The 26,893-nt window shown below is 37.0% G+C and overlaps 1 protein-coding gene across 1 annotated transcript in view; it reads left to right on the top strand.

Annotated features, from left to right (window-relative positions):
* The first annotated feature begins 762 nt into the window (after positions 1–762).
* The window catches only part of LOC114364422 (uncharacterized), a 90,596-nt gene continuing 64,465 nt past the window's right edge, over positions 763–26,893 (top strand). Inside the window, exons 1-4 of the mRNA XM_028320591.1 lie at positions 763–774; positions 12,501–12,563; positions 13,210–13,272; positions 13,553–13,615. Coding sequence (XP_028176392.1) covers positions 763–774; positions 12,501–12,563; positions 13,210–13,272; positions 13,553–13,615 — 201 coding nt within the window. The remainder of the gene's footprint in view (positions 775–12,500; positions 12,564–13,209; positions 13,273–13,552; positions 13,616–26,893) is intronic.

The following is a 26,893-nucleotide window of genomic DNA, read 5'->3' on the forward strand; positions in this document are numbered from 1 at the left end:
CACCTTTGCTGGAAAATAAATCTAAGTGAAAGGGTGAAAATACGGGAGTTTTGCAACGGCTGGCAACATTGTGTGCTAGGGTTATGACATACAGGCATTTTATAGAATCACAGTAGGTAAGCTAATCTTGCATTCGTGCACGAAAAACAGTGTGAAATTATTTTTAATACCTACTAAACGTGAATAGTTCGCATTTTCAAGGCGTTTTCAAATCGAGAGTGAATAGGCACTTAAAATCAAGATCAAAATCAAAATTTTCTTTATTTGTTTAGACTAATTAAATTAGTAGGTACTTGCAAATCGTCAAATGCTCTTAAGGAGCCTATACATGTCTAATTCTTTTTTTGCCCTACCAGCGCTTCGAGACAAACATTTGGCAAGTGCTAAGAAGAAGCGCCGCAACAAACTTACAGGCCAGATATATATGTACCATCCTAGACTGCATCTCACTTAATACCAGGTGCGACTGCGGTCATGCATAAAAAATATAGATCTCTAATAATACCTGCCTTGTCATGCATAAAAAAATAGATCTCTAAGGTTAGTGAGGTAAATTTAAAATCAATCTTGAACTGTTAGTGTCACACTAAAAAAATTAGTTGCTTGCCAATTAGATAGGGATCCAAAAACCTACGGGACTAATACCACCTCTAATAATATCGTTCCCGCCACTGCAACTCCTGTATAACCAGGATCTACAGTTTCGCCTCCAATGAAACCCTTGTATTTAAAGTTGATTGGTCCAAAAGTACCTACTTACCCATGGTTCTTATGGTAAGTAGTAGACTCAAGTAAACAAATTCCATTATTTTATCTCTAAGCTTTCTATTCTGATGCATTATTCAATTTTATCAATTTCTGTTCTATGCTTGAAGTATACTTTCTTTATAAAATAAGTGATTTTAGTTTCAAAACTGCAAAAGTGCACTGTAAAACTCCCGATTTCACTACAAAAGACTGTAAGGAGTGCTAAAACTTGGGGCACGAAGCAATTAGGGCATAAAAGTTATTAAGTTTAACTTGGAAGTTCCCTAAAAATAACTTTCCGATTGAATACGGTCAGCAAAAAAGTCAAAGAAGTAAATTATAAAGTATCTTTCAAATTTGATATTCCCAGAAGGATTAAGTTTTCTTAGTGAAGAAACTTCGCTATTAGTGTTCTTCACTTTAAGTGGTATTCTTCATGTTTAAAAAACCAAATCAAGTTTTTCTTTAATCCACTGGGACTGACACGCTTAAAACTAACTCATAATGGATGAAAACAACGCTGAATCCGATGTTGATAATTGAGTTATAGCATTGTCATCCCTTATGATACAAGGATTATCAATAAAACATTATTAAATATCAGTAAAACCCTTTTATGGGTTGATTTTTTATCAATCATGTGTTAGTATAGGATTATATTTACCTGCCAGAATTTCAACTGTGCACTGACAGTATTAACCTAGAATGACTTAAAAAAACACACATCACCTAAAAAAATCTTAATAAATAGGGATTTTATTCGTAAGTGCCTTTTTCCTGTGATGCGGATTTCGGCACGCGTGCGGATACATACATACATGTTGTTCCGATGTTTAGCCCGCGTAAAGCTTTAACCACACGTTGGTATGGTTAAACCACACGTTGGATTGCGATCTGCACGCGTTGGTGTGGTTGAAGCATGCGGGCGTTCCGCACGTGTATCAAAATCCGCATCACAATAAAAAGGCACTAACTGGCGAACTTTTTTGCTATCGGTACCCCAGTTTTAGATAAGACCGGGCAGCCCGAACGGCTGTCGTTATAAAATCACCCTCAACTCCAACTCAGACCAATTGAAAAGGTGCCGTTTGCTTTAATTATAATATTGGGTGGTTTTTTACGGCCCCCCACCCTTAGGCCGAGACGGAATACTGAATAGGCTGGGGTTGAGATTTTTTTCACCTGGTTCATTGCCTGCCTAAATTATGTGAATTCAGGAACAGGACTATTCTGGAATGGGTAGGCCAATGCCTGTCCTCATAATATTGTAAATAGAAAAGTAACTCATTTCTGTCTGTATATCATTTTATAATCTCAGCCAGTGGCTTTGTGATCTGATGTAAGAAAACGCGTTTAGCGCAAATCCTGTATATGACAAACTAGCTTTCAGCCCGCGGCTTTGCCCGCGTGGAATTTTGTCTGTCACAGAAAAACTTTATCGCGCGCGTCCCTGTTTCAAAAACCGGGATAAAAACTATCCTATGTCCTTTCCCGGGACTCAAACTATCTTTATGCCAAATTTCATCAAAATCAGTTCAATGGTTTAGGCGTGAAAGCGAGACAGACAGACAGCCAGACAGACAGACAGACAGAGTTACTTTCGCATTTATAATATTAGTATAGATTAAGACCTAGGGAAGAAGATAGGATAGTTCGTATCCTGGTTTTCAAAAGCCCAAAAATTTACGGGGGTAAAGCCGCTGACGAAACCTAGTGTTAAATAAAACAACACAGGCAAGTGTCTTCCATAAACACAGCCCAAATAAGAGCTTAAATACTTCACAAATAAGTCCCAGATACTCGTGAATATGTAGAGTCACACTAAAATCACTGATATATTTTGGAACAGCAAATACTGTTTGCGCCCGTACTTAGGCTACGTGACAAAGCCTTAGCTTACGTCACGCTGTCACGCGATGTGTGTTCTGCTACTTTACTCGGTGCGTATGATATAAGTCAGCCTCTCATCTTGTTCGTAAGACCTGTTTCAAGGGAAAGTGTTTTGAGGTTCCTTCATAAAATCACACGTGATTGCGATATTTTTTTAAACATTTTCCTAGTAAATTGACAGTTTATTTAACTTCTACTTTATTAATGAAGATCTTTATTTAGTAGCATTTTAATCAATAGATCTTAAGATCTTACCATCAGGTGATCCGTCTGCTCGTTCGCCTCCTGTCACATAAAAAAAAGATAAATGTTACTTTTCATGAAAACTATTACATAAGCCCCTCGCTCCCCTACCTACAAAAAGCCTACCTTAAGTAGTATATCTTGTGAAGGGCATACTGGTCTTATAGTAGAGATTTTTTAAATGAAGATAATTTTAAATAATTTCAAGAGTGGATAACTTTTTTTACTGAAAATACCAAAGTGCTCTTCACATGAGACATCTTTAGAAACACAAAATCTAAAAAAAAAAAAATATTGTTTACCAAAATATATCACTTATCAAAGGTACACTTAAAGCAATTGTTTGCACAGCAAGGAAATAGGGTTCACGTAAATTCTAGGCTAAAATTCGCGTCTCGCCAAGTGGCGTGACAAATGCGTGACCCCGCCTAATGTCACGCACCTCGTCACTGTCACGTGTGGTAAACATTGCTCACAGCTAGTTGGTATTCATACGGTGTTTACATTGGAATTATTATTTTGTATTTTCGTCTGAATGTAAAGGTAATGAATTATTTTGACGGAGTTCCAATTTTTGGGCTTCAAACTTACACTTTTTTTTTGGCGACTTCTTATTGTGTGGTTAACAATATTTATAGAAATTGATAAAACATTTGAGAATCGAACTGAAAACCTCAGAGCTGAAAAAATCGTTAGTGGCAATAATAATTTACTTAATGACCAAGTTTAAGTGGCCGATAAGGCAGCAAGGTTCAGAGTCACGTAGGCGCAGCGTAGGGACGTCCACCCACAAGGTGGACCGACGACCTCATAAAGGTAGCGGGAAGGCGCTGCCGTGCCAATGCAGGTGGAAATCATTGGGGAAGCCTATGTTCAACAGTGGACGTCCTATGGCTGATACGATGATGATGATGATGATGATGAAGTTTAAGTTTATGATTAAACAATTGAAACGAAAACACAATCCGACCATCTTTTCTTAAATTCTCAAAGAATTTCTCATACGAGCTACATCCTTTTCCTGTACAAAAACATAAATGTTCCCAGCAACTTTATATCTTGACTTCCGTTTTGAGATATCCAGCCAACTAAAGGGGCTGTGCAAATATTTATATCCTCCACGGAGGAGTGACAAATGTCTGCCTCGTATCACGCAATGGGCTAAAAATATACGCAAATACAACTTTTAAATAAACATTCAGCTGTAGATTTCAGGTTGTCTACTTCTTTATCTATCGTTTAAGTAACAATAGGTAGACTATTTGACACTATTCCCCAATAATTCGAAATCACAACTTTTTAAAAAGACGATAGCAGTAAGTCTGTCCTATTATACAATGTATGCTTGTTAATGTTGCATGTAGATCTGACAATTTCTAGTTTCAAGTTGCTTACATTGGTTAGTTTTTAATGAGGGCTATCGTTTTAGTTGGCGCCACTGTCTGTCACCGTCACTAGCAAGTGACAGGACCTTACTCTACAGTGGCGCCAACTTGTGAGCGCTAAAGTGGTAGGAGGATTATCGCATTTGCACTCATCAAGATGGCGCCACTGTAGAGTAAGGTCCTGTCAATCGCCAGGGGTGCCAACTGTTAAGTATAAAAACGATAGCCCTCATTGGACCTGGCTAGTGGAAGTAACTACACACGAATACGGGACTATTCCCACCTCTCGTTCCCACCACTGCAACTCCTGTGTAGCCAGGATCTACAACTTGACTGCCATATAAAACCCAACCAATGAAGGTCAAGTTTGTCCCGGGGAAAAGTTAAACTGCCATTGGACCCGCAACGAAATTAAAAGAACATAGGAGGAGTTAGAAATGAAGGTTCGTCAAAAATCTGTCAAACTTCATACAAATAGCACCGGTTATCGTTATTGTTACGGTTAAAATAAGGTGGTGCAACTCAACCTAAGATGGTTAAAAATCTTTGAGTGTTATATCATATCGTTTCTTTCACACATTACATTCTGACTATCTATCGTACTCTCTTTTCTACTCATACGATAATACAATACATCGTCTTCGTTCACCTACTTAACTGCTTGCACTAAATCCATGTATCTGACATACGAGTAAATAAAAATAACATGCAATGAGTTTTCTCTACGCTGTATACTAATTTCATACACACAATGTATACTTACCTATGCTAGATTGTATACCTTTCGTGGATTAGAACGCCGTAGTGGGAAAATTGCCTGAATATTTAAAGCGCTATTTGTAACTCGGCCCCACCCTGTAGGGGGAGGGGGGAGGTCCGTGATAATTATGGTTAATGTCAGCTGTCAGCAATTAGACCTTTGCATTGTGTTTCACAAAGCTGGGTCAGGACAGATGCGTAACTACATTTGGATTCGGTACAGTAAGATCAGCATTTTGGCAATCTTGCTTAAATAATCCATCTTCCTTTAACTTTAACAAACATCAAAAATCTGTCAAACTCTATACAAAAATCACCAGTTAATGTCATAGTTACGTTTAAAGTAAATTGGTGCAAATCAGCCTAAGTTTAAACTTATAAGACAGGTGTGGTGGTGTTTGAAGCTTCTAATGGGAATAGACGATTTAATAAGAACTTACTTGGATTAAGTGTAAAAAAACTTTATTTTTATTTGTTTTCTAAAATTAGTTTTTAAATCTTTGATAATAATTACTCCAGTTATCTTTTTAATGCAGATAAAGATGTTTGCTCACCATGAATATCACGTGTAGTGTACACGAACGAATACGAACTTCGTGTAGTGCTTTCGAAAAGCTAAAAAATATAATCTTGCGTTGATATATCTTGCGTTTATATCCTTTCGCCCAGAGAAAGTTCCTGGTCAGCTCTACTTTTTGGATTTTTTATAAGTAATCATCAATTTTGTGGGGCGTGCTTGAGTAGGTACACAACTATCTACGAATATCTATCTTTAGGGTCGAAACTATACGCCCACTGAATCTCACATACCTTATGGTACCTACTGAGTTATCGCCCTTTTTGCCCGTTCAGCCCGGGCCTGACAAATCTGTTTCATCGTCAAACTTGCTTTTGGATTGCCCTCCCCTGCTATGGGTTCAATTCCGAGTGGTTCACTACTTTAACCCTTCACCCTGTCTCTTTTCTTATTTAGATAACAAAAAGGGACGCCATATTTCCACAAATCATTTTATCTGTATTGTTTTTCACGAGTAGACTGATTGACGCCACCAATCAACTGACGTACTTACTTATTTTAGCTGTCAAAACGCAATTCTATCTTGGATGGCAATACAAGCCAATGATTTAACTACTTTTCCAGCTCAAACTTTTAAGAATTTCAAAGAAACTAAAATTACTTGAGAACGAATTAAAGTAAGATAAGAATGATTTGTTCTTAGAAAAGTTGTGCTTTGGAATGATTAATAAGATGGTGTCAAATACTCAATTCTAAGGCTGAGTTTTAACATAATGTAATACAAACGCCAAAAATCTGTCAAACTCCATACAAAAAACTCCGGTTATCGTTATAGTTACGGTTAAAGTTAAATGGTGCAACACAGCCTAAGCGCGGTGGGCTGAAAACTTTATCTCTTATATTATTTTTTTATCTTAGCTTATTATTTATTAAATTTAATAGAAAATGAAGTTCAATTAAGTCAGATAACCACAATTCTCAGAATCGGAGCCATTGTCGTTCAATCTAAATTCTAAAGGCGACCGATAAATTAATAGAGGCCATAATTTATGAAGAGCTATCAATCTACGATTGGAAACGGTATTTGGTTTGATAAAGGACTTAGTGACCTTGATATTGACCTTAGACCTTGATGTGACCGTGACTATGTGACCTCTTCTACTAATAAGTATCAATAAATTATTTTCTATATTTTTACTTCTACAACTCCTGTGTTTTCAGGATCTACAGCTTGACAGCCAAAAGGTTGAGCCTCGGGGAAAGTTTTAACAGTCATTGGACGTGTAAAGAAATACATATTTCTTTAAAGAATTTACCTGTAAAGAATTACTAGTCCAGTAGAATTAGCTTTTAAATCGGAAATAATTCCTACAAAAGATTTTATTGCTTTAATGGCTTCATTGGTTGCCCATTAAGACTCTCCTAAGTTTTCGACTTCGACAGAGTTGTGNACCTAATTAAAGGCATTCAAAAACAAACATTATGCCCGTTTTCACCAACAACCACTAAATTATAAGTGACCCATATGAAAACAAAATTATTTTTATGTGTTACCATAGGGGTTACTTAAAAATTAGGGATTGATGGCGAAAACGGGCATGAATCTTTTAACTACATAATTATCAAAGCTACTTCGGGGTCAAACTAAAATTTTATAAGTTTCAAATCACTATATCTATACATTGCTCTTATTTCACTTAACTTCGCCACTTTTCAAACGAACTTCAAAGTTAGTGGAAGCAATTTGATCATGCTTTATCGATTAAGTATAGGCTTATTATTATTATTTTGCCAAAATCCTAGAAAAGATAAGAAAAAATTGTTTCTCAATTTTGAATTCTTGCAATGTTTGTTTGAATGTTGCAATACCCTAGCAGGGTCCATGTTTTGGGTCTATGTCTATATGTAAGAACTTTTATATACCAACATTGGAGCAATAAAGAATTTGAATTTGAATTTGAATTCGCTAGAGACTCTGCGCGCGACACCGAAGAATTCATGTCGACATCGAAAAAGGTGTGAAATATCTTTGTTTATCGACCGTCACATTCACCACTAGATATCCAGTCGCTAGGGTGTTAACTTAAGACAGGTTATGCATGAAGAAGTAGGGGCAGTCGCCGTCAGAAGTGCTTGAAGGTTTTTATCCAACCTCTGAAAACGTATGCTTTTCCCAGACACTGGCTGGTTCACTGGTCTAGAGGACAATGAAAAGGCACAAATCAATGCTATAGTAACTATCATTAATTAACTATAACTATCGTAATTATATTGCTGTCGCGACTGTGCGACGGGCGCCCGCAGTGAGTGTGCGAGCGCGACAGCAACATAATTGGGGTCATTGGACAAAATTCTACGTGCTCACGGACTAGGCTTTACGAGTATTAGGAAAACTAGTTACCTACGTTACAAGCGTAAGAAAACCCCTACTTATTAAACCTGAAATTAGTACAAGACTCAAGAGATAAATAAAAATGTGGAAAATTTCAATAGAAATGCACAAATGCTTTTTCTGGCGACTGTCTTTTGAAATCGATGCTGTTTATTCCAGTGTCACCTCCATGAGTTTGCACTGCGAAAACTCGAGCTATTGGCTCGTGGTCTGTTCTGTTGGTATTTTTGTCTTTTAATACACATATTTTATGTTTTCCCTAACATTTTCCATCTTTACGCTATATTTTAATTTTTACATTTTTAAATTGAAATTAAATAAGAAACATTTTACAACTAGCTGTGCCCGCGATTTCGTACGCGTGAAAACCCGTTTTCGCAATATTTTTCATTTTTGCTCTGCACCTATTACTTGTAGCGTGATGGTATATAGCCTATAGCCTTCCTCAATAAATGGGCTATTTAACACTGAAAGAATTTTTGAAATCGGACCGGTAGTTTCTGAGATTAGCGCGTTCAAATTAGTATTAGTATAGATGGTATATGATAGGTTATAATATTAGTATAGATAATACTCTAGGTATATATCAAGTCAATAAATAGCTCCACAAAAATAGTAAGGCACAGAAAAAAATGGAAAGTAATCTTAATAATCAACTAACATCAATAGCAGATCTTGTGTAATGAAAGATGATCATGTTTATAGAGTTCAAAGAAGTGACAATAACAATATTGTGTTCAAAATCTAGCGCCTTAAAACTAAAAGAATAAATCCATAAGAATTATTTCTATTTAGATGAAGTGGATCATGTTGTATGATGTAGAGTGTAGACAGTAAATAACGCTGTATTGTGGCTCTATATTATTATAGTATAAGTGCAGTAGCACACCGTGCCCCTATCACTTCCGGTCTGGTTGCGTCGGGGTGACAACCCTGTTAGGCTGCTCGCACATTGAAAGATTGGAAATAGAGAATTTTCCACTAAGGGGTAATGGGGTGAACCTAGTTGGTTGGGGTGTACCTGGTTATAGGTAAGGTTGTTAAATTATTTGCTTATTTTCAAACTATGAATATTATAAACGCAATACGTTACTTCACTTATTCTTTCTGACTTTCCTTTGTACACACGGTTTCCGTTTTTGCTCACGCTCTCATCAAATGGTGAGTCTTTGCGATAGAACGAGACGACATAACCGGCAATAGGCAGTTAACAATGTTGCCGATAGTACAATTTTTTTATCTACGAGTATTGATTATCATAAAATCACTAGTAAATACTGAGCCCCGATTACGGTAACTTTTATAACGTCTACAATCCAGACGCGTTTCTGATTCTGCGATACGATTGGTCAAAACAGCTGACGTACGCTGTTGAACGACCAATCGTATCGCAGAATCGAGAAGCGTGTCTGGATTGTTGACGTTAAAAATTACCGTAATCGGGGCTCAGATGTATGACGAACATTAGCATCACTTTATATTAATATTATTCACGATAATTCATGCTAAATCATGTATTTCCTCCGCCATTTTCCGCAGTTTGGCACCTCACGTCACATCATTTTACCGAAGTCAGCCCTATAGCTTCGGCGCAGTGCCGATCACTGACGTTTGTCAACAAAATGGTGCTTGACTCTTGAGACAGGCTAAATTACACAATATTGTACATTGAGCATACATTTTTTTAAATACCTTCGCGAAGTAAAACTTCTGTACGTAGTACTTAATTATTATTCTGTGGTAATACTGTGATGACACGACCCATTGCGATTGCTCCTTTGATAGTTATTAAAGGTGCGAGAGAAAAACTTTGCAGGTGTAAACAATACAAAACAGAAGATTTTTTTAATATTTTTTATGGCTCGCGCGGCCTGAAGAAATTCAATATGGAATATTGCGTGTTCAACCCATGTTTGCCATATTCTCTACGATTTACCAAGTTAAAAAAAAATTATTCGAAATTTTTACTACAACTTTTTTTATTTGGTAGTCCGGGTACTTGTCGTAGGTACTTATCGCACATCTTATTCTTATCTTGGGAAAAAGACGAAGATGTAGAATGGAAGTGACTTTCCATAGACGGGGAAAACTCTCTGAGGGCGTTGATCTTACAGTATGCATCGGTATAATGCATAATTGCAAAAAATCTCTATAAAATCTTAATAATTTAGACGCGTACTTTTCACAAAAACTATTCCGTTTAACACGTTGAGNCTAGTACAATGAGAAGTGGACTACCTGGTAAATATGAAAATCTCGAGGATGCAGCGACGAAGTATAATTAAGTCAGATAACCACAATTCACAGAATCGGAGCCATTGTCGTTCAATCTAAATTCTAAAGGCGACCGATAAATTTATAGGAGGCCATAATTTATAAAGAGCTATCAATCTACGATTAGAAACGATATTTGGTTTGATAAAGGACTCAGTGACCTTGATATTGACCTTAGACCTTGATGTGATAAAAATAGGTCTAGATTAATCTATTTTTATATGTACACTTTAACGTGACTCACACTGTATTATCACTTCTAAAGTCCTGTATTTTCAGGATCTACAGCTTGACAGCCAAAAGGTTGAGTCTCGGGGAAAGTTTTAAAGAATTTAAGAATTACCTAATTAAAGGCATTCGAAAAAAAAACTTAAGCCCATTTTCACCACCAACCCCTAATTTATTAGTGACCCATATGAAAACAAAATTATTTTTATGTGTTACTTAAAAATTAGGGATTGCTGGCGAAAACGGTCATGAATTTTTTAACTACATAATTATCAAAGCTACTTCGGGGTCAAACTAAAATTGTATAAGTTTCAAATCACTATATCAATACATTGCTCTTATTTCTTGTAACATCGCCCCTTTTCAAACGAGCTTCAAAGTTAATGGAAGCAATTTAATCATGCTTTATCGATTAAGTATAGGCTTATTTATTAGATAATAATAAAATTTGCCAAAATCCTAGAAAAGATAAGAAAAAATTGTTTCTCAATTTTGAATTCGATAGAGACTCCGCGCGCGACACCGAAGAATTCATGTCGACATCGAAAAAGGTGTGAAATATCTTTGTTTATCGACCGTCACATTCACCACTAGATATCCAGTCGCTAGGGTGTTAACTTAAGACAGGTTATGCATGAAGAAGTAGGGGCAGTCGCCGTCAGAAGTGCTTGAAGGTTTTTATCCAACCTCTGAAAACGTATGCTTTTGCCAGACACTGGCTGGTTCACTGGTCTAGGGGACAATGAAAAGGCACAAATCAATGCTATAGTAACTATCATTAATTAACTATAACTATCGTAATTATATTGCTGTCGCGACTGTGCGACGGGCGCCCGCAGTGAGTGTGCGAGCGCGACAGCAACATAATTACGCGCGAGCGATAAGGATGGGTAGCTTGGGGTCATTGGACAAAATTCTACGTGCTCACGGACCAGGCTTTACGAGTATTAGGAAAACTAGTTACCTACGTTACAAGCGTAAGAAAACCCCTACTTATTAAACCTGAAATTAGTACAAGACTCAAGAGATAAATAAAAATGTGGAAAATGCACAAATGCTTTTTCTGGCGACTGTCTTTTGAAATCGATGCTGTTTATTCCAGTGTCACCTCCATGAGTTTGCACTGTGAAAACTCGAGCTATTGGCTCGTGGTCTGTTCTGTTGATATTTTTGTCTTTTATTACACATATTTTTTGTTTTCCACAGAATTTTCTATCCTAAACAATTTTATCGTTATGTTTTGTTTTTAATATTTCTTACCCATAATCAATTGTAAACACAAAATGAATTACGAGTGAAATAGCAAAATATTGCAAATCATTTGGGATTATCCTAAAGCGCGGAGCTTTATGATTGTACATAAACATAATTTATTTTTAAAAAATAGTAAAAAGAAGCGTTTATGGTCACAATCGTAGAGTTCAAACAAATAGTGAAAATAATCAATATTCTTCTGAATCATTTTAAGAAAACACAATTGCAATTGCACAAAACCTATGCCTTGAAACTAGAATAAGATATCATAAGAAATATTTCTATTTAGATAAAGAAGTGGGTCATGTTGTATGATGTAGGTAGAGTGTAGATAGACAGTAAATAACGCTGTATTGTGCCCCTATATTATATAAGTGCAGTGACACACCGAGCTCCTATCACTTCCGGTCTAGTTGCGTCGGTGTGACAACCCTGTTAGGCTGCTCGCACATTGAGCGGTTGGGAAAAAATAATTTTCCACTAAGGTGTAATGGGGTGAACCTAGCTGGCAATACTTGGTTATAAGGCTGTTAAATTGTTTGCTTATTAATTTCAATACGTTACTTCACTTATTCTTTCCTGTTTTCCTTTGTACAATTTTTTATTAGTAATTTATCATAAAATCAATCACTAGTAAATACTGATGTATGACGAACATTAGCATCTTTTTATATTATTTTTTTTTTCTGACATCTAAATATGTTCCCACATTATGAACATTTCATATTTTCTGCACGAACTCTAAAACCTCCAGTATAACCAATAAGCAACAGGTACACCTCTATTAACGCATACTCTATCTTTGTTTCAGTTGCCCCGTGTGTGTGCAGCCTACAGCATCTGCCGCACACCCGCAGACGCCGCCCAGCTGACCGTGAGTAATGCTGTGACGACACGACCCATTGCGATTGCTCCTTTGGTTATTTAAGGTGCGAGAGAAAAACTTTGTAGATGTAAACATTACAAAACAGAAGAAAATCAAAAGGGAATTCAAAATATAACGTTGTTTAGCAGGACGAATGCTCGCGACGTAGTAGTTACCTATGTAGTCGCCATATTATGAATGGGTCACGGGACTATTCCCACCTCTCGTTCCCACCACTGCAACTCCTGTGTAGCCAGGATCTACAGCTTGACCGCCACAAAAACCCAACCAATGAAGGTCAAGTTTGTCTCGGGGGAAAGTTAAACTGTCATTGGACCGCAACGAAATTAATCAGAAGAACATAGGAGGAGTTCGAAATTAAGGTTCGAGTTCCTTCCATTGCAAAACGGATGACAGGTGACAAACAAAGGTTTAAAACCTTTAAGAAAAGATTATGCACCACGGACAATAAATTAAATTAAGGGGGCCTATCTTATGAGCAATTAGCAACTACCTGCCAATAATATTTTTCACAAAATCGCTTAAAAGCACGGAAATTTATGGATGGGTCATTAAAAAGTCTGTCTTAAATCTCCAGAATTAGCCCTGAGCAACTTTTATATCTTTAACCCATACGTCTTTATCTTTGTTTCAGTTGCCCCGTGTGCGTGCGGCCTACAGCATCTGCCGCACACCCGCAGACGCCGCCCAGCTGACCGTGAGTAATGCAGTGACGACACGACCCATTGCGATTGCTCCTTTGGTTATTTAAGGTGCGAGAAAAAAACTTTGTAGGTGTAAACATTACAAAACAGAAGAAAATCAAAAGGGAATTCAAAATAGAACGTTGTTTAGCAGGACGAATGCTCGCGACGTAGTAGTTACCTATGTAGTCGCCATATTATGAATGGGTCATTAAAAAGTCTGTCTTAAATCTCCAGAATTAGCCCTGAGCAACTTTTATATCTTTAACCCATACGTCTTTATCTTTGTTTCAGTTGCCCCGCGTGCGTGCGGCCTACAGCATCTGCCGCACACCCGCAGACGCCGCCCAGCTGACCGTGAGTAATGCTGTGACGACACGACCCATCGCGATTGCTCCTTTGATAGTTATTTAAGGTGCGAGAGAAAAACTTTGTAGGTGTAAACATTACAAATCAGAAGATTTTTTTTATATTTTTATGGCTCGTGCGGCCTGAAGAAATTCAATATGGAATATTGCGTGTTCAACCCATGTTTGCCATGTTAGTCGCCTCCTTATACATAGATGGTTCAGCAAAAAGTTTGAGGAACGATTTTCTATATTTACCAAGTTCAAAAAAAATCATTCGAAATTTTTACTACAACTTTTTTTATTTGGTAGTCCGGGTACTTGTCGTAGGTACTTATCGCACATCTTATTCTTATCTTGGGAAAAAGACGAAGATGGGGGATGGAGAATGGAAGTAACTTTGAACTTAGACATTTACATGTTTCTGAAGTGTATACTTACTTGATAAACAATAAACAGGGTAAACTCTCTGAGGCCTTTGTTCTTACAGTAGAAAATCATGATCCAATTTGAAATATACATACAAAGGTATAATGCATAATTGCAAAAATCTCTATAAAATCTTAATAATTTAGACGCGTACTTTTCACAAAACTATTCCGCTTAAAACTAACTCGCAACATACAGATTTTTATCATCTTGAAATCCATATTAATATAGCAAACCTTATAATAACGAGCGCATCTCCAAGTCTGAGCATACAAGAGTTCAATCCGAGTTACCTGGGGCCCAAACTTCAAATATTAAGGTGCCATGAGGGTTTGATTAGACGCTCCGAGATTGTTTGCCTCTGAGTTCGCGTATATTTCGAGAGCCGGTTTATACATTTCGGTTCTAAGAGACGAATTAGGGTGAGGCCCCATAAGTCCGTTACTCTGCGTAGACGCTGCGACGTTTTCCATATATTTTTTATGACGCGACGCAGCGCAACGGACTAATGGGGACTCATCGTTATAGCCAAAGCCCACGGTGCGTTGCGGCGGCCGGCGTTGCGTTGCGGCGGCGGTGCGATGCCGGAGCGGTGTCACTGCGTCACCTTACATAGAATTATCTGTGGGAGGCACAAGAGCGGTGCCGCGACGCGCGATATGACGAAATCTTGGCAGTCGCGCCGCAACGTATCGTGCGCTTTGGCTCTTATAGCGTTCAGCGCATGAATGGTAATTATGTTTAACAAATACTTGGGTAAAGAAATAAGAGTACAAAATTGTAATACATACCTACTACTACATAGTATTATAAATGTGTATTTTCATAAGTATGTAATATGTTAAACATACAATTCAAAACTCTTATAGGTTAATGTAGTGTAGGTAATAAGGAGTTGGCAACAGTGATAAATCTAGATATTATTACGGTTGTTTCATGTGATAAATGAAGACCTACTTTCGACCCAGAGTTGAGTTAAATTCACACATCTCGCAGACACAAGAATTAAAATTAAACTTCAGTTCTACACTCGCGAGCAAAACTATGGAATCACTTACATGAAGTTGTTTCCACGCGAACTTGTGTACTAACGAATTTGTTAGTAACAAAAAAAGTGGCACCATTTTAAAGATTAAACTTTTATCTTTAAATTGATACCAAATTCATTTAAATCACACCAGTATTTAAAAAGATATCCCGGCTGATGTGAAGAAGTAACCAAAAAGACATGTATGAACTGTTTGATACGTCGCGAGTTGCGGCCTATTTAACCCCTATAAAAGCACGCGTTTTTAGATTTTTGCTTTCACACGATGATTCATACACATCTCCGCTTCTTTTGACACTTTACCTGGGATTCTACACCTTCAGAAGCAGCACAAATCGTTGCACTATTGCAAGAAGGGCTCAGCCAGCGGGCTGTCGCACGTCAGCGCCACATAAGCCAGTCCTGGGTTTCGAAAGTTTCAAGACGCTTTCGGGAGACTAGTGGCTTTATCCNTTTTTGGAGTTACCTAAATTTTATTGCTTATGTCTTAGACAAACTGTCTACTCGCTAACAGCTATCCTACGAACATTTCTGAGCTCTTACTGGACGTCGATTCCAGTCAAATGACGATTTCATAGAGAGGTTGACATGAAAAAACGGTCTTCCCTCTGCGATGTGCGCCGGCGCTGTTCAGAACTTGGTCTCGAGATAAAGCCACCAGTCTCCCGAAAGCGTCTTAAAACTTTCGAAACCCAGGACTGGCTTATGTGGCGCTGACGTGCGACAGCCCGCTGGCTGAGCCCTTCTTGCAATAGTGCAATGATTTTTGCTGCTTCTGAAGGTGTAGAATCCCAGGTAAAGAGTCAAAAGAAGCGGAGATGTGTATGAATCAACGTGTAAAAGCAAAAATCCGAAAACGCGTGCTTTTATAGGGGGTAAATAGGCCGCAACTCGCGACGTATCAAACAGTTCATACATGTCTTTTTCGTTACTTCTTCACATCAGCCGGGATATCTTTTTAAATACTGGTGTGATTTAAACTAATTTGGTATCAATTTAAAGATAAAAGTTTAATCTTTAAAATGGTGCCACTTTTTTTGTTCCTAACAAATTCGTTAGTACACAAGATCGCGTGGAAACAACTTCATGTAAGTGATTCCATACTTTTGCTCGCGAGTGTATATCGACAGAAGCTCATAATTTGAAAATTATACTTATATAAAATTTTCAAATTAGTTTGAGATGCGACTCTTAACGCTAAAAATTAAATAAATAATGCCCATTTTCACAATCAATCTCTAATTTTTAAGTGACCCCTATGAAAACAAAATGCCTGTTATGTGCTGCCATAGGGGTCAGTCGAAAATTAGGGATTGATGGTGACAACGGGCATAAATCTCATAATACTAATAAGCATATAACACGTCCTAGGCTCCTAGCTCTATTTTTTTTTGCAAAACATGCAATAGATTTCACGCTCTTGAAAACAAAGCTCTCTCAATAACAAACGACTGGACCAAACAAAGGGGCTCGTTTATCATTTTTTTAATTTATTTGTATTGGAGTGTGTACCAAACAGGATTCTTATCAAATCTAATTAACAGCGGCCCCTAAAGCCAACGCGCACTGCGCTGTCCGAGAAATTAAGGTGACGTCTCTAAAAGGAATGGTTTTATTTTAAAAAAGAAGGAAAAAAACTGTTTATTTGGCACCAAATCGTGTTTGAGTCTCAGTTGCACCACCTTAACTTTGACCGTAACTATTCATATTCATATTCATTTATTTATTGCATAAATATGTATGTATTGCAATTTTACTCGTATTTACAATAGCAATTAAATTAATTATAGATGTCTTTGATAGAAATTACATAAAGCAAATATTTGGAATATAATAAATGTCTATCTATACATTTGAAAAATTACGCGTACTGGGCCGACACTTATATTATAGTCTCTCCAGGGAATAGGAAAAAAAATTAAACTATAACTATGACCGGTGTTTTTGTATGGATTTTGACAGACTTTTGACCTTTGTTATAGTTATTTATAAGATGGTGCGACCCAGACTAATAGTTATAGTAATGAGTACCTACTAAGTACAGTATGGACAGTTATTTACTGCCCAGACAGCAGTTTTTTGCAATACATTTATTTATAAACAAAATTTTACGATTGAGATTAGTATTTGTGACCTAATTTTACAGTTTTTCTTTGTAGCTGACACATGAACTATAAAACTACGTCCAGCTGTGGGTAGTGGACAACCATTGGTTAAATTCANCAAATTCACTTTATTTGTTATCGTTAATTCGTTCACAACACTTTGTTCAGGTAAGCAGTCTTAATTTTTTAAATAAATAAGTGAGATGCAGGCCAAGAGCTTCCTCGTTGTGAATAAAAAAACTAAAAAAAATATAACGCAAAAAATTTCTATCAGCATTGTGTTAAGTAATTAAAAAATATCCAAAGTAAAGAAGAATATTTATGCAAGCATCGTGATCGAGTAAAACATTTTAAAAATAAAATTGTAAAAATCCTCTTAAGCCTGCACCGTGCATTTCCATCCAGTGCTTGGACGAAAAAATTAATTAAGCACGTAATTAATTCAGGTAACGTCTCGGTGATGCTAGAGCTTAAAAAACACATTATCATTCCACCTGGGCACGGTTTGTTATCATGCATAAGGTATATTTTAGTTTACATAAATCATGCTTTAATTTTTCTTGGCGATTCTGGGTTATTATGAAAGGGAATTTGATATTTTTAAGAATTGATGATTATTTTGTGAATTTCATGAGAATGGCGACTTTGATATAAAGGTACATACAGAGAAACATGTCTAGACGTATTGGATATAAATAATAATCTATACTATCTATACTAATATTATAAATGCGAAAGTAACTCTGTCTGTCTTGCTTTCACGCCTAAACCCCTGAACAGATTTTGATGAAATTTGGCATAGAGATAGTTTGAGTCCCGAGAAAGGACATAGGATAGTTTTTGTCTCGCGCGCGATATAGTTTTTCTGTGATAGACAAAATTCCACGCGCCTATGTCATTTCCCGGGACTCAAACTATCTCTATGCCAAATTTCATCAAAATCGGTTCAGTGGTTTAGGCGTGAAAGCGAGACAGACAGACAGAGTTGCTTTCGCATTTATAATATTAAGTATAGATTATAATACATCAAAGCAGATTAATATTAGCAAAGACTAATATCGAGAGCAGTAAAACCACAAAACAAATGAGACATCAGAATTATTCTGGACCCACCTCATATCTCTTTCTTTATTCAGGCCATATTTCTTACCGTTTCAATCTAAAACAGACCATATCTTCAAGTGGTAAGATTGAAACTGTTATTCGTCTTTTATTCGTATACGAAGCAAAATGCTTCAGATTCGGAGCGGGGAAATATTTTCATTGCGTTTGGTTCACGACAGACATCAGACTTTTTTGTTGCAATATAGATCTTATTTCAACTGCATAAGATGCCACAATATGAAGCTTGATGTGCTGCCTTTGTACGCTTCAAGAATGTTACAGTCTTTACATTTGCATTTGAGTTATAATGGCAGAGATGCCTTCAAGGTAACGAGGTATTCACTGTTTAATAAGACTGCATAGCAAACACACATATTATTTTAATGCAAGCTTGAATGTAAATGTTTATTTAGTAGTTACTTGTCATACCATCTGTTTATAACGATGCATACAATTTTATTGAAACTAAGGCTGACTTGCCATAACTTTAACCGTAACCTTAACGATAACCGGTGTTGTTTGTATGGAGTTTGACAGATTTTTGACGTTTGTCAAAGTTAAAGTAAGATGGTGCAACCCAATGTTTATGTGAGATGATCGTAGGTAACCGATGGTTGCCGTAGACCTAGCGCGAAACAAAAATCGAAGTTTATAAAAGTTATATGTCTTTAACTTTAATTTGACTCGCAAATAATTATGTCCGCTATTTTCCATCGACTTACTCGTAACTTCAAAGAAGCGATTGCAAATCCGTTCGTCTTCAGCCCTCATAATTTACCTTTAGTGTGACCCACTAAAGAGCCAAAAGGCAATTCCCTGCGGTTATCACATAAATTGCGATCTCCGTATGGAAAAATCGTGTCGAAGGACTCTCCAATAAAATTGGAGTTATTATTATTTCTCCCAAACCCCCAAATGTGCGAGAATAAATGCTGTCTTCCACTGGGAGTTGGGCTAGTCGTGATCAATTTTGGACTCGTAAAGAAAAAGGGACATAATACAAAAAGTTCTCTTTTAAAAGAGTATAGATTAGATAGACTTTATCAAATCACACATAATGATAGATATACAAAAACAGAACGCCAAAGGTGGTTTAAATTGGGTTGAGGTAGAAATGTTTTTGGGGTGAATAAGGAACATAAAATTAATTGTAGTGGGTAGAGTAAGGAAAAAATTATGAGTGGGTAGAGTTGTCATGGGATAACCCGTTTTATCACTAGGAAGCGTCTCTTCCAGACAACCGAAGGAATAAATATTAGCAATTTGTAATGTACAAATTCTTATACTCGTAGGTACTCCTGTTAATGTTCGTTCGTATGTTTCAGCCGAAAGACGTCCACTGCTGGACAAAGGCCTCCCCGAAAATTTCTATAGGGACCGGTCTTGCACCGCTCGCATCCAGGCACCTCCCGCGACCTTCACCAGATCGTCGGTCCACCTAGTGGGAGGCCTGCCTACGCTACGTCTTCCGGCTTGTGGTCGCCACTCAAGAACTTTCCTGCCCCAGCGGCCATCACTACGAGCTATGTGCCCCGCCCCTGTTAACACCTCCAACAAAACTAAATACAGTGTGAGTCACGTTAAAGTGTACATATGAAAACAGATGAAACTAGACCTATTTTTATCGACTAAAAAGAGGTCAAAAAATTTTTGAGATTTTTTTTTAATTTTTTATAGAATTTTTTTTCTTCCAATTACTTATTGTGAAGAAAACGTAATAACTTTTAAACTAAGCGGTATATCCTGATAAAATAAAAACAGTAATAATGCTAAATAACAGGCGATACTAAAAAAATACATAAAATACACAAAAAATGACAACAAATAATAAAAAATGATACTTTTCGAAAAAAATNTGAAGTCAGAAAATTGATATCTTCATTTTAATTATTTTTATTTTCATACAAATCGGATTTTATAAAATTTATTTTGTATGAAAATTTAAAAAAATAAAGTGATGATATCAAATTTCTGACTTCACCATACCATTTATATGCCCATGTTAACATGGGCTAGTGTCGGCTCATATACCCATTTACCTAACACCCTGTATCTATTATATAAAAGAAAGTCGTGTTAGTTACTCCACTTATAACTCAAGAACGGCTGAACCGATTTAGCTGAAAATTGTCAGGGAGGTAGTTTAGAGCCAGGAGAAGGACATAGGATACTTTTTATTCCGTTATTTATTGCCATTAAGGCGGAACAAAGTTCGCCGGGTCAGCTAGTTCAGTATAAAATTGTTACTTGGAAACCCAAACAACAAATAGAGATTTGTTACAAAACAGTTTTTACTAGCGTGGACTGTACCTAATTACGATACCTTAATTAATGTTAAATAAACAATTATGTATGCGATTGTACGCACTAATCATCATCATCATCATCATCATCATCAACAACAGCTCTTTACAGTCCACTGCTGGACTATGAGCTCCCTCGCACTAATACAATAATCTATTACAGAACAATATTTCATGCTACATCTTTATCTCTAAGGCTGGGTTGCACCATCTTACTTTAACTTTGACAAACGTCAAAAATCTGTCAAACTCCATACAAAATACACCGGTTATCATTATAGTTACGGTCAAAGTCAGGTGGTGCAACTCAGCCTAAGTTTGCTATAATCTTAACAAACGGTTCGAAATATCTGAAACAAAAACCGACCGATACATTAAAACCTTCTCATTAATCCTCATTGCACTCTGTAAACAAAACAAGTCCGTCAAAATAAAGTTTAAACCATTGTTTTAGCTAGTGATCGATTTATCTATGTTATTTACACGCGGGAGGGGGGGGGGGAGGACAATCAATCTTGCAACAAAGGAGGCGTCGGGTGATGACAAAACGCTTTTTGAACTAGGCCCGAGGTGTTTTGAAGTTTAGGGGAGATTGAGGTGAGTTGGAACAGAGCAGAGTTTTGACATTGTCGATATTTTGAAACTTTACAGTGAACTCTCGTGAACAGCGTGCATTTACACTCCGAGCCTGGGCGCAGACCACCGACTTTTAGTTGGTCGATAGTTGGACCCGATTCCAATTTGTACGAAAAATCGGCTGATACCAAATCGGTGTAAAGTGTGCACTTTCATACATCTCCCTACTGATTAACAGTCCAACTCAACTATCGGCCAACTAAAAGTCGGTGGTCTCGCTAGTCTATTACTAATATTATAACGAAAAAAATTTGATTGTTTGTTTTTTTCTTTTGGAGGGAATAGGATCCGAAACTACTGGACCGACTTGAAAAATTCTTATTTCCTCCGCCAGCCGCAAGTTAGCACTTCACGTCACACATTAATTACATAAGTTCGCCGAGCCAGCTAATGTCAAATAGGTGTCAAATAGGATAAATACTTTCAGGAATTTATATTGCGATTTTCTATATAACTTAATTTAACTTTTTATTGGCGATACGAAGTTCGCCGGGACAGCTCGTGGTGAATAAGTTCCAAAAAATCGACAATGTCACAACTTTCCTGTTACAACTCACCTCGGTCTCCCCTACTCCAAAATTCGGTATGTAGTTTACTGTGTTTGCAAACAAAGTCTTGTTATTATTTCATTTTGAGGGATAGATGTTGCTGGAGTTTGTGACGTGAGGTAATTATTATTTTGTTTGATCTAAAAACTAAGTGCCATGAAATTTGTTAGAGTTGATTCTTCTTCTTTTCGTGTCGACAACAAACCTACACAGTGTCAGCCCAAAACTCCGCCACAAGAGTGATTGAGATTAACGTATTTATATTATAAGATGTTGTCTTTATAATCACTTCAAATAGAAGGTAATATTATGTATTTTTCTCTAATACTAGAATCACCCAAGACCTCCATGCCAAACCTCGTTCATGATGCAAGATCGTTTCAGCCAAATGACATCCACTGCTAGACAAAGGCCTCCCCCAAGGATTTCCTGCGTTACCTGCATTCAGGTACTTCCCGCGACCTTCACCTGATCCTCGGTCCACCTAGTCCGCCTGCCCACACTGTACGTATTCCAGCCCAGAGTCGCCTCTTGATGCATGATCCAAAAATGACAAATGTTGCTAATCTACTCAAATAAAATAATTGGGGAGGCCTTTGTCCAGCAGTGGACGTCTTTCGGCTGAAACGAACGAACGAACGAAAGTAATTGGATGTACAAGAGAGTCTTGCAATGACTGGGCCCACCTCGTAGAGTAGATTTTTGTTAATTTGATGTTTATTTATTAATAAAACATTGAAGGTGCGCCAAGTCATTGGAAGAAAACAATTTTAAAATTCGAACCAGCGTCCAAGCTTAGAGTTACCATTACCGTGCTTAGAGGAAAGAAGACTCACACAAGATTTAGGCACATATTGGTATTATTCTCTCGTTCTATTCTTATCTTGGTAGGTATACGTTTAACCTAAATACGCGACATACGAGTGTATTCCTTGTTTTGACATCCTCGCATCGCAAACACAAGCGGATCATTAATATGTCTCAATTCGTAATTAATGAAGGATGCGATATAATCTGAATGACGTGCAACAATTTATCATTCAGTTGCACAGATTCTGTGCTGAACGTGTATGTCATTAGGTATTTCAGGGGTTTGGCAAAGACGTCACTCGATTCGATTACATAATGTGACTTATCTACAGGGTGTTAGGTAAATGGGTATATGAGCCGACAATAGCCCATGTTAACATGGTCATATAAATGGTATGGTGAAGTCAGAAAATTGATATCTTCATTTTAATTATTTTATTTTTCATACAAATCGTATTTTATAAAGTTTATTTTGTATGAAAATTAAAAAAATGAAAATTATGATATCACTGACTTCACCATACCATTTATATGCCCATGTTAACATGGGCTATTGTCGGCTCATATACCCATTTACCTAACACCCTGTATAATTACTACTACTATATCCGTTATATTACAAGGGATTTCTCAAGTACGGTCTTAACTTTATAATTAACATCGCAATAACACAAACGAAGCAATTTGTTTGCAAGTTCATTTATATGGATTGCAAGGAAGTAAAAATCTCTTTTCATTGTATTATATAGTTGTCACATACATAAAGCCTAGGTGTCTTAAAAGACATGGTTACTTGGCTAATTTCAAGAGAAAGAGTGCTCACCTTTAGGTAATCTCTAATACAAGTAATATAAAATTCCTGTCACAGTGTTTGTAACAAAATTACTCCGGAACGACTAGACTGATTTTTTTCTTGAGAATGAGTTTATATTCAGTACGTCTTAGAATGAGGTATTAACTATTACTTAATTTACCCCTAGATAGCTCATAATAAGGGTTTTTCACGCGGGCACACCTTTTAGTGAAAATTAGTTCAAAACTCCAATTAAAAAACTTAGCGCCATCAAAAATTTAATCAACAGTACAGCGAAAACGATCTCCGATATCACACGTAGCTACCACCTTTCTTACATAACCCTGGGGTAATGTACAGTTACCTTCAATAAAATTAACATCCGAGCTCTTCGCGCGAGCCAATTCAATCGGGGCTCGGGGAATATTGCCTTTTTAACCTGCTCTCTTATTGCTGCCTGCACTTTAATTATGTTTGAGTTAGTTTACAGATGAATATGTGGTGAAACGTTTGCTTGTACCTACTTGGTGAAGCGAGTGAAGGGAATGTTTTGTGAAAGTGCTCTTTCGGTACATGGCCTTTTAAGCCTGTTTTTTTTTTTCAAAAGCATATTTAGTGCAGAAAAGCTTTAATTTATGACAGGTTTATTCATTAATATACAGTTTTTCAACTTAGAAGTAATGATCTGAACGATAGTTAGGGTCTTTTGCATTTACACCCTGTATTTTTTTTTGTCAAAATGCATGCTACCGGCCATCATAAAGGTCTGCGTCCAGCGCTCCCTTGCCGCTGGACGCAGGCCGCTACCAATCGATCAACATGGAAAGCATTGGGGGAGGCCTATGTTCAGCAGTGGACGTCCTATGCCTGAAATGATGATGATGATGCTACCGGCCCAATACAAACTATTCTTAGGCTTCTTTTGCCAAAATATTAGTTCAATTATACAATAGCGCTATCTTGCTGGTGGATGACTAAAATACGATTGCACAATTTATTACAATGGCGCGGTCTTTCAATCACACCTAATTCATGGATATTGTTAAACAATATGTAACCTATGTAAATTATAAATTTATGATAAAACACTCGCTAATTTGCAGTTCTTTAAAGTGCCGTAACGTCACAAAAGAGCACCTGATGAGGGTTTGCACAAGAGTATAATTTTTCGTTTAATTAAATTCATATTTATATATCATATTTTAATTTATACACTATACAAATAAATTATAGAGATATAAATGCCTCTAACAAGCTATTTATTGACTAGTTGAAAATGTATTCGCTTAGTTCCCAAAGCTGCTAACCTGTTAGAATCTAACAGGACCCCCATATAAAGTGAATTAGCTACTTACAAAAAAGTTTCAGCCACCTGGCAGATATTTACTTGAGGTCCACCGATGACCTCCTTCGAGCAGATAGGCATCTTTCATGTTTGCCAAAACGTCTCCTTTCGAAAACCATTCGATATCTATTAAATCTAAATATTCTCAAAGGTGACTGACTGACATAGTGATCTATCAACGCACAGCTTGTGGCACAGCCCAGACCACTGGACGCACGGATCGGGCTGAAAAGACAATGCCGGAAATTGGCGTCTTTTTTTTTCGCGCGGCCATCGACCAAACCTTGTTTTTTGATTACAAAATAGTGTAATAAACCAAACTTACTATGACATGTATACCTCTAAACTCAGTCTAAACTGAGTTACGAGCGTTAGAAGTTTGATGATTTACATACTAGATTTGCTTTTTGCGAGCAAGTTTTGTAAGAAATTGCAACAAAATAGTGACATTGTATGTGTAAACAAACAATACCATCCATTAAAGGCTCCAGACACCAGTGTGAAGCAGAATCAGCGCAATAAAAAATAGCGCAATATTTTGTTGCAATTTCTTACAAAACTTGCGCGCAAAAAGCAAATCTAGTATGTAAATCATCAAACTTCTAATGCTCGTAACTCAGTTCAGACTGAGTTTAGAGGTATACATCTTATAGTAAGTTTGGTTTATTACACTATTTTGTATCTAATCAAAAAACAAAGTTTGGTCGATGGCCGCGCGAAAAAAAAAGACGCCACCTTCCATACAAAATCTGGCATTGCCATTTGGCATGCAGGTAGATGTTATGACGTAGGCATCCGTTAAGTAAGGATTTTTCGAAACTCAACCCCTAAGGGGGTAAAACGGGATCCACGCGTACGAAGTCGCGGGCGACCGCTAGTGAATAATATTAATGCTGCAAGTGGCAACCCTGCGGCAGGGAATCGCTAAGTAGTTGTGATAAACAGGTGCAGCATGGCAACACGGCAACTTTTAAGAGCTTGCATCGCGACAACCCTGGAGCGATTAATGTCACCTACTTGATGTTTTATTACGACGCTTACATTATTTTTATTGCACTCAGAAAGTACAATTGGTGTACTTATTGCCTTATTTTACTTCTTCTCTTTTTCATGGCAATAAGAAAACGATACCTATCTGTATGATTTTAATGTTGTCTGGTTCCCATGATTGTCTGCTTTAGTTATTTAAAGACTTAATTAATCCTAATTACAAAAAAGTTAAACACACGTTGAAATAATTGGTTTAAAAATGAAAGGACAATGTTCGTTCTCCATACATTGTTCGCCTAAGAACCAACAATTTTGACATATTACTACCCGAAAGCGAAATAATACGATTCTGTGTGTAAGAACAATGATTCCTGATGGACACTTGCCATAAAATTAATGATTAAGAATATTAAATCACAGCGATTTTATAATATGTCGATTATGACAACATGGCGTCTAATGTATTGTGTGAATGTATGAACACCGATTCGCGAAAAATGTTTTGTATTGTCGTCACGCCGAGTCGCAGCCAAATAGTATAAAATAATAGAACAAGTTTTAGAAATACAACNCGTACATCGGTAGATTTGGTAAATAAATGAATCCATCAGCATTCAGAAACTAAACAAATTAAAATAGCTGTAATTTTTTTATACTGGATTTGTCGATTAAATTGATCATATTACTGCGCCCTAACGGGTCGGACACTGGTGACCAGACACACTGTACAATTATTAGCCTATCTCGTGAGCTAGGTGTCAATAATTAGGGTCATTTACTAACTAACCAGTCGCATACGAACAACAGCAGTGAGATTCAATCAAGTTTGATCCATGATGCCGCACGACTATTGTGTGAGCCCACCCGTAACCCAAGCTTATTTAGCTTAACACAAGGGGCTGGACGGGACTATTAGTAATTTGTGCAATACAAAGTGCTTATAATCTTTAAAAAAATCTTTTTCAACCAACCGTCAACCTTCGCAAAAATATTTGAGTCAATACTTAATAGACAGATAACTCAACAGCTGAAGGTTTATTTTGACGAATCCCAGCATGGCTTTAGGTCAGCACGATCGACAACTACAAACCATATAGTATTCCTCGACTACATAGTGCCTAAATTGGACCAACATCTGCAGGTTGACGCGGCTTATTTTGATTTTAGAAAAGCGTTC

The sequence above is a fragment of the Ostrinia furnacalis genome, unplaced genomic scaffold (assembly GCF_004193835.3).
Source record: "Ostrinia furnacalis isolate ACB-3 unplaced genomic scaffold, ASM419383v2 OfSCF7398, whole genome shotgun sequence".
Lineage (NCBI taxonomy): Eukaryota > Metazoa > Arthropoda > Insecta > Lepidoptera > Crambidae > Ostrinia > Ostrinia furnacalis.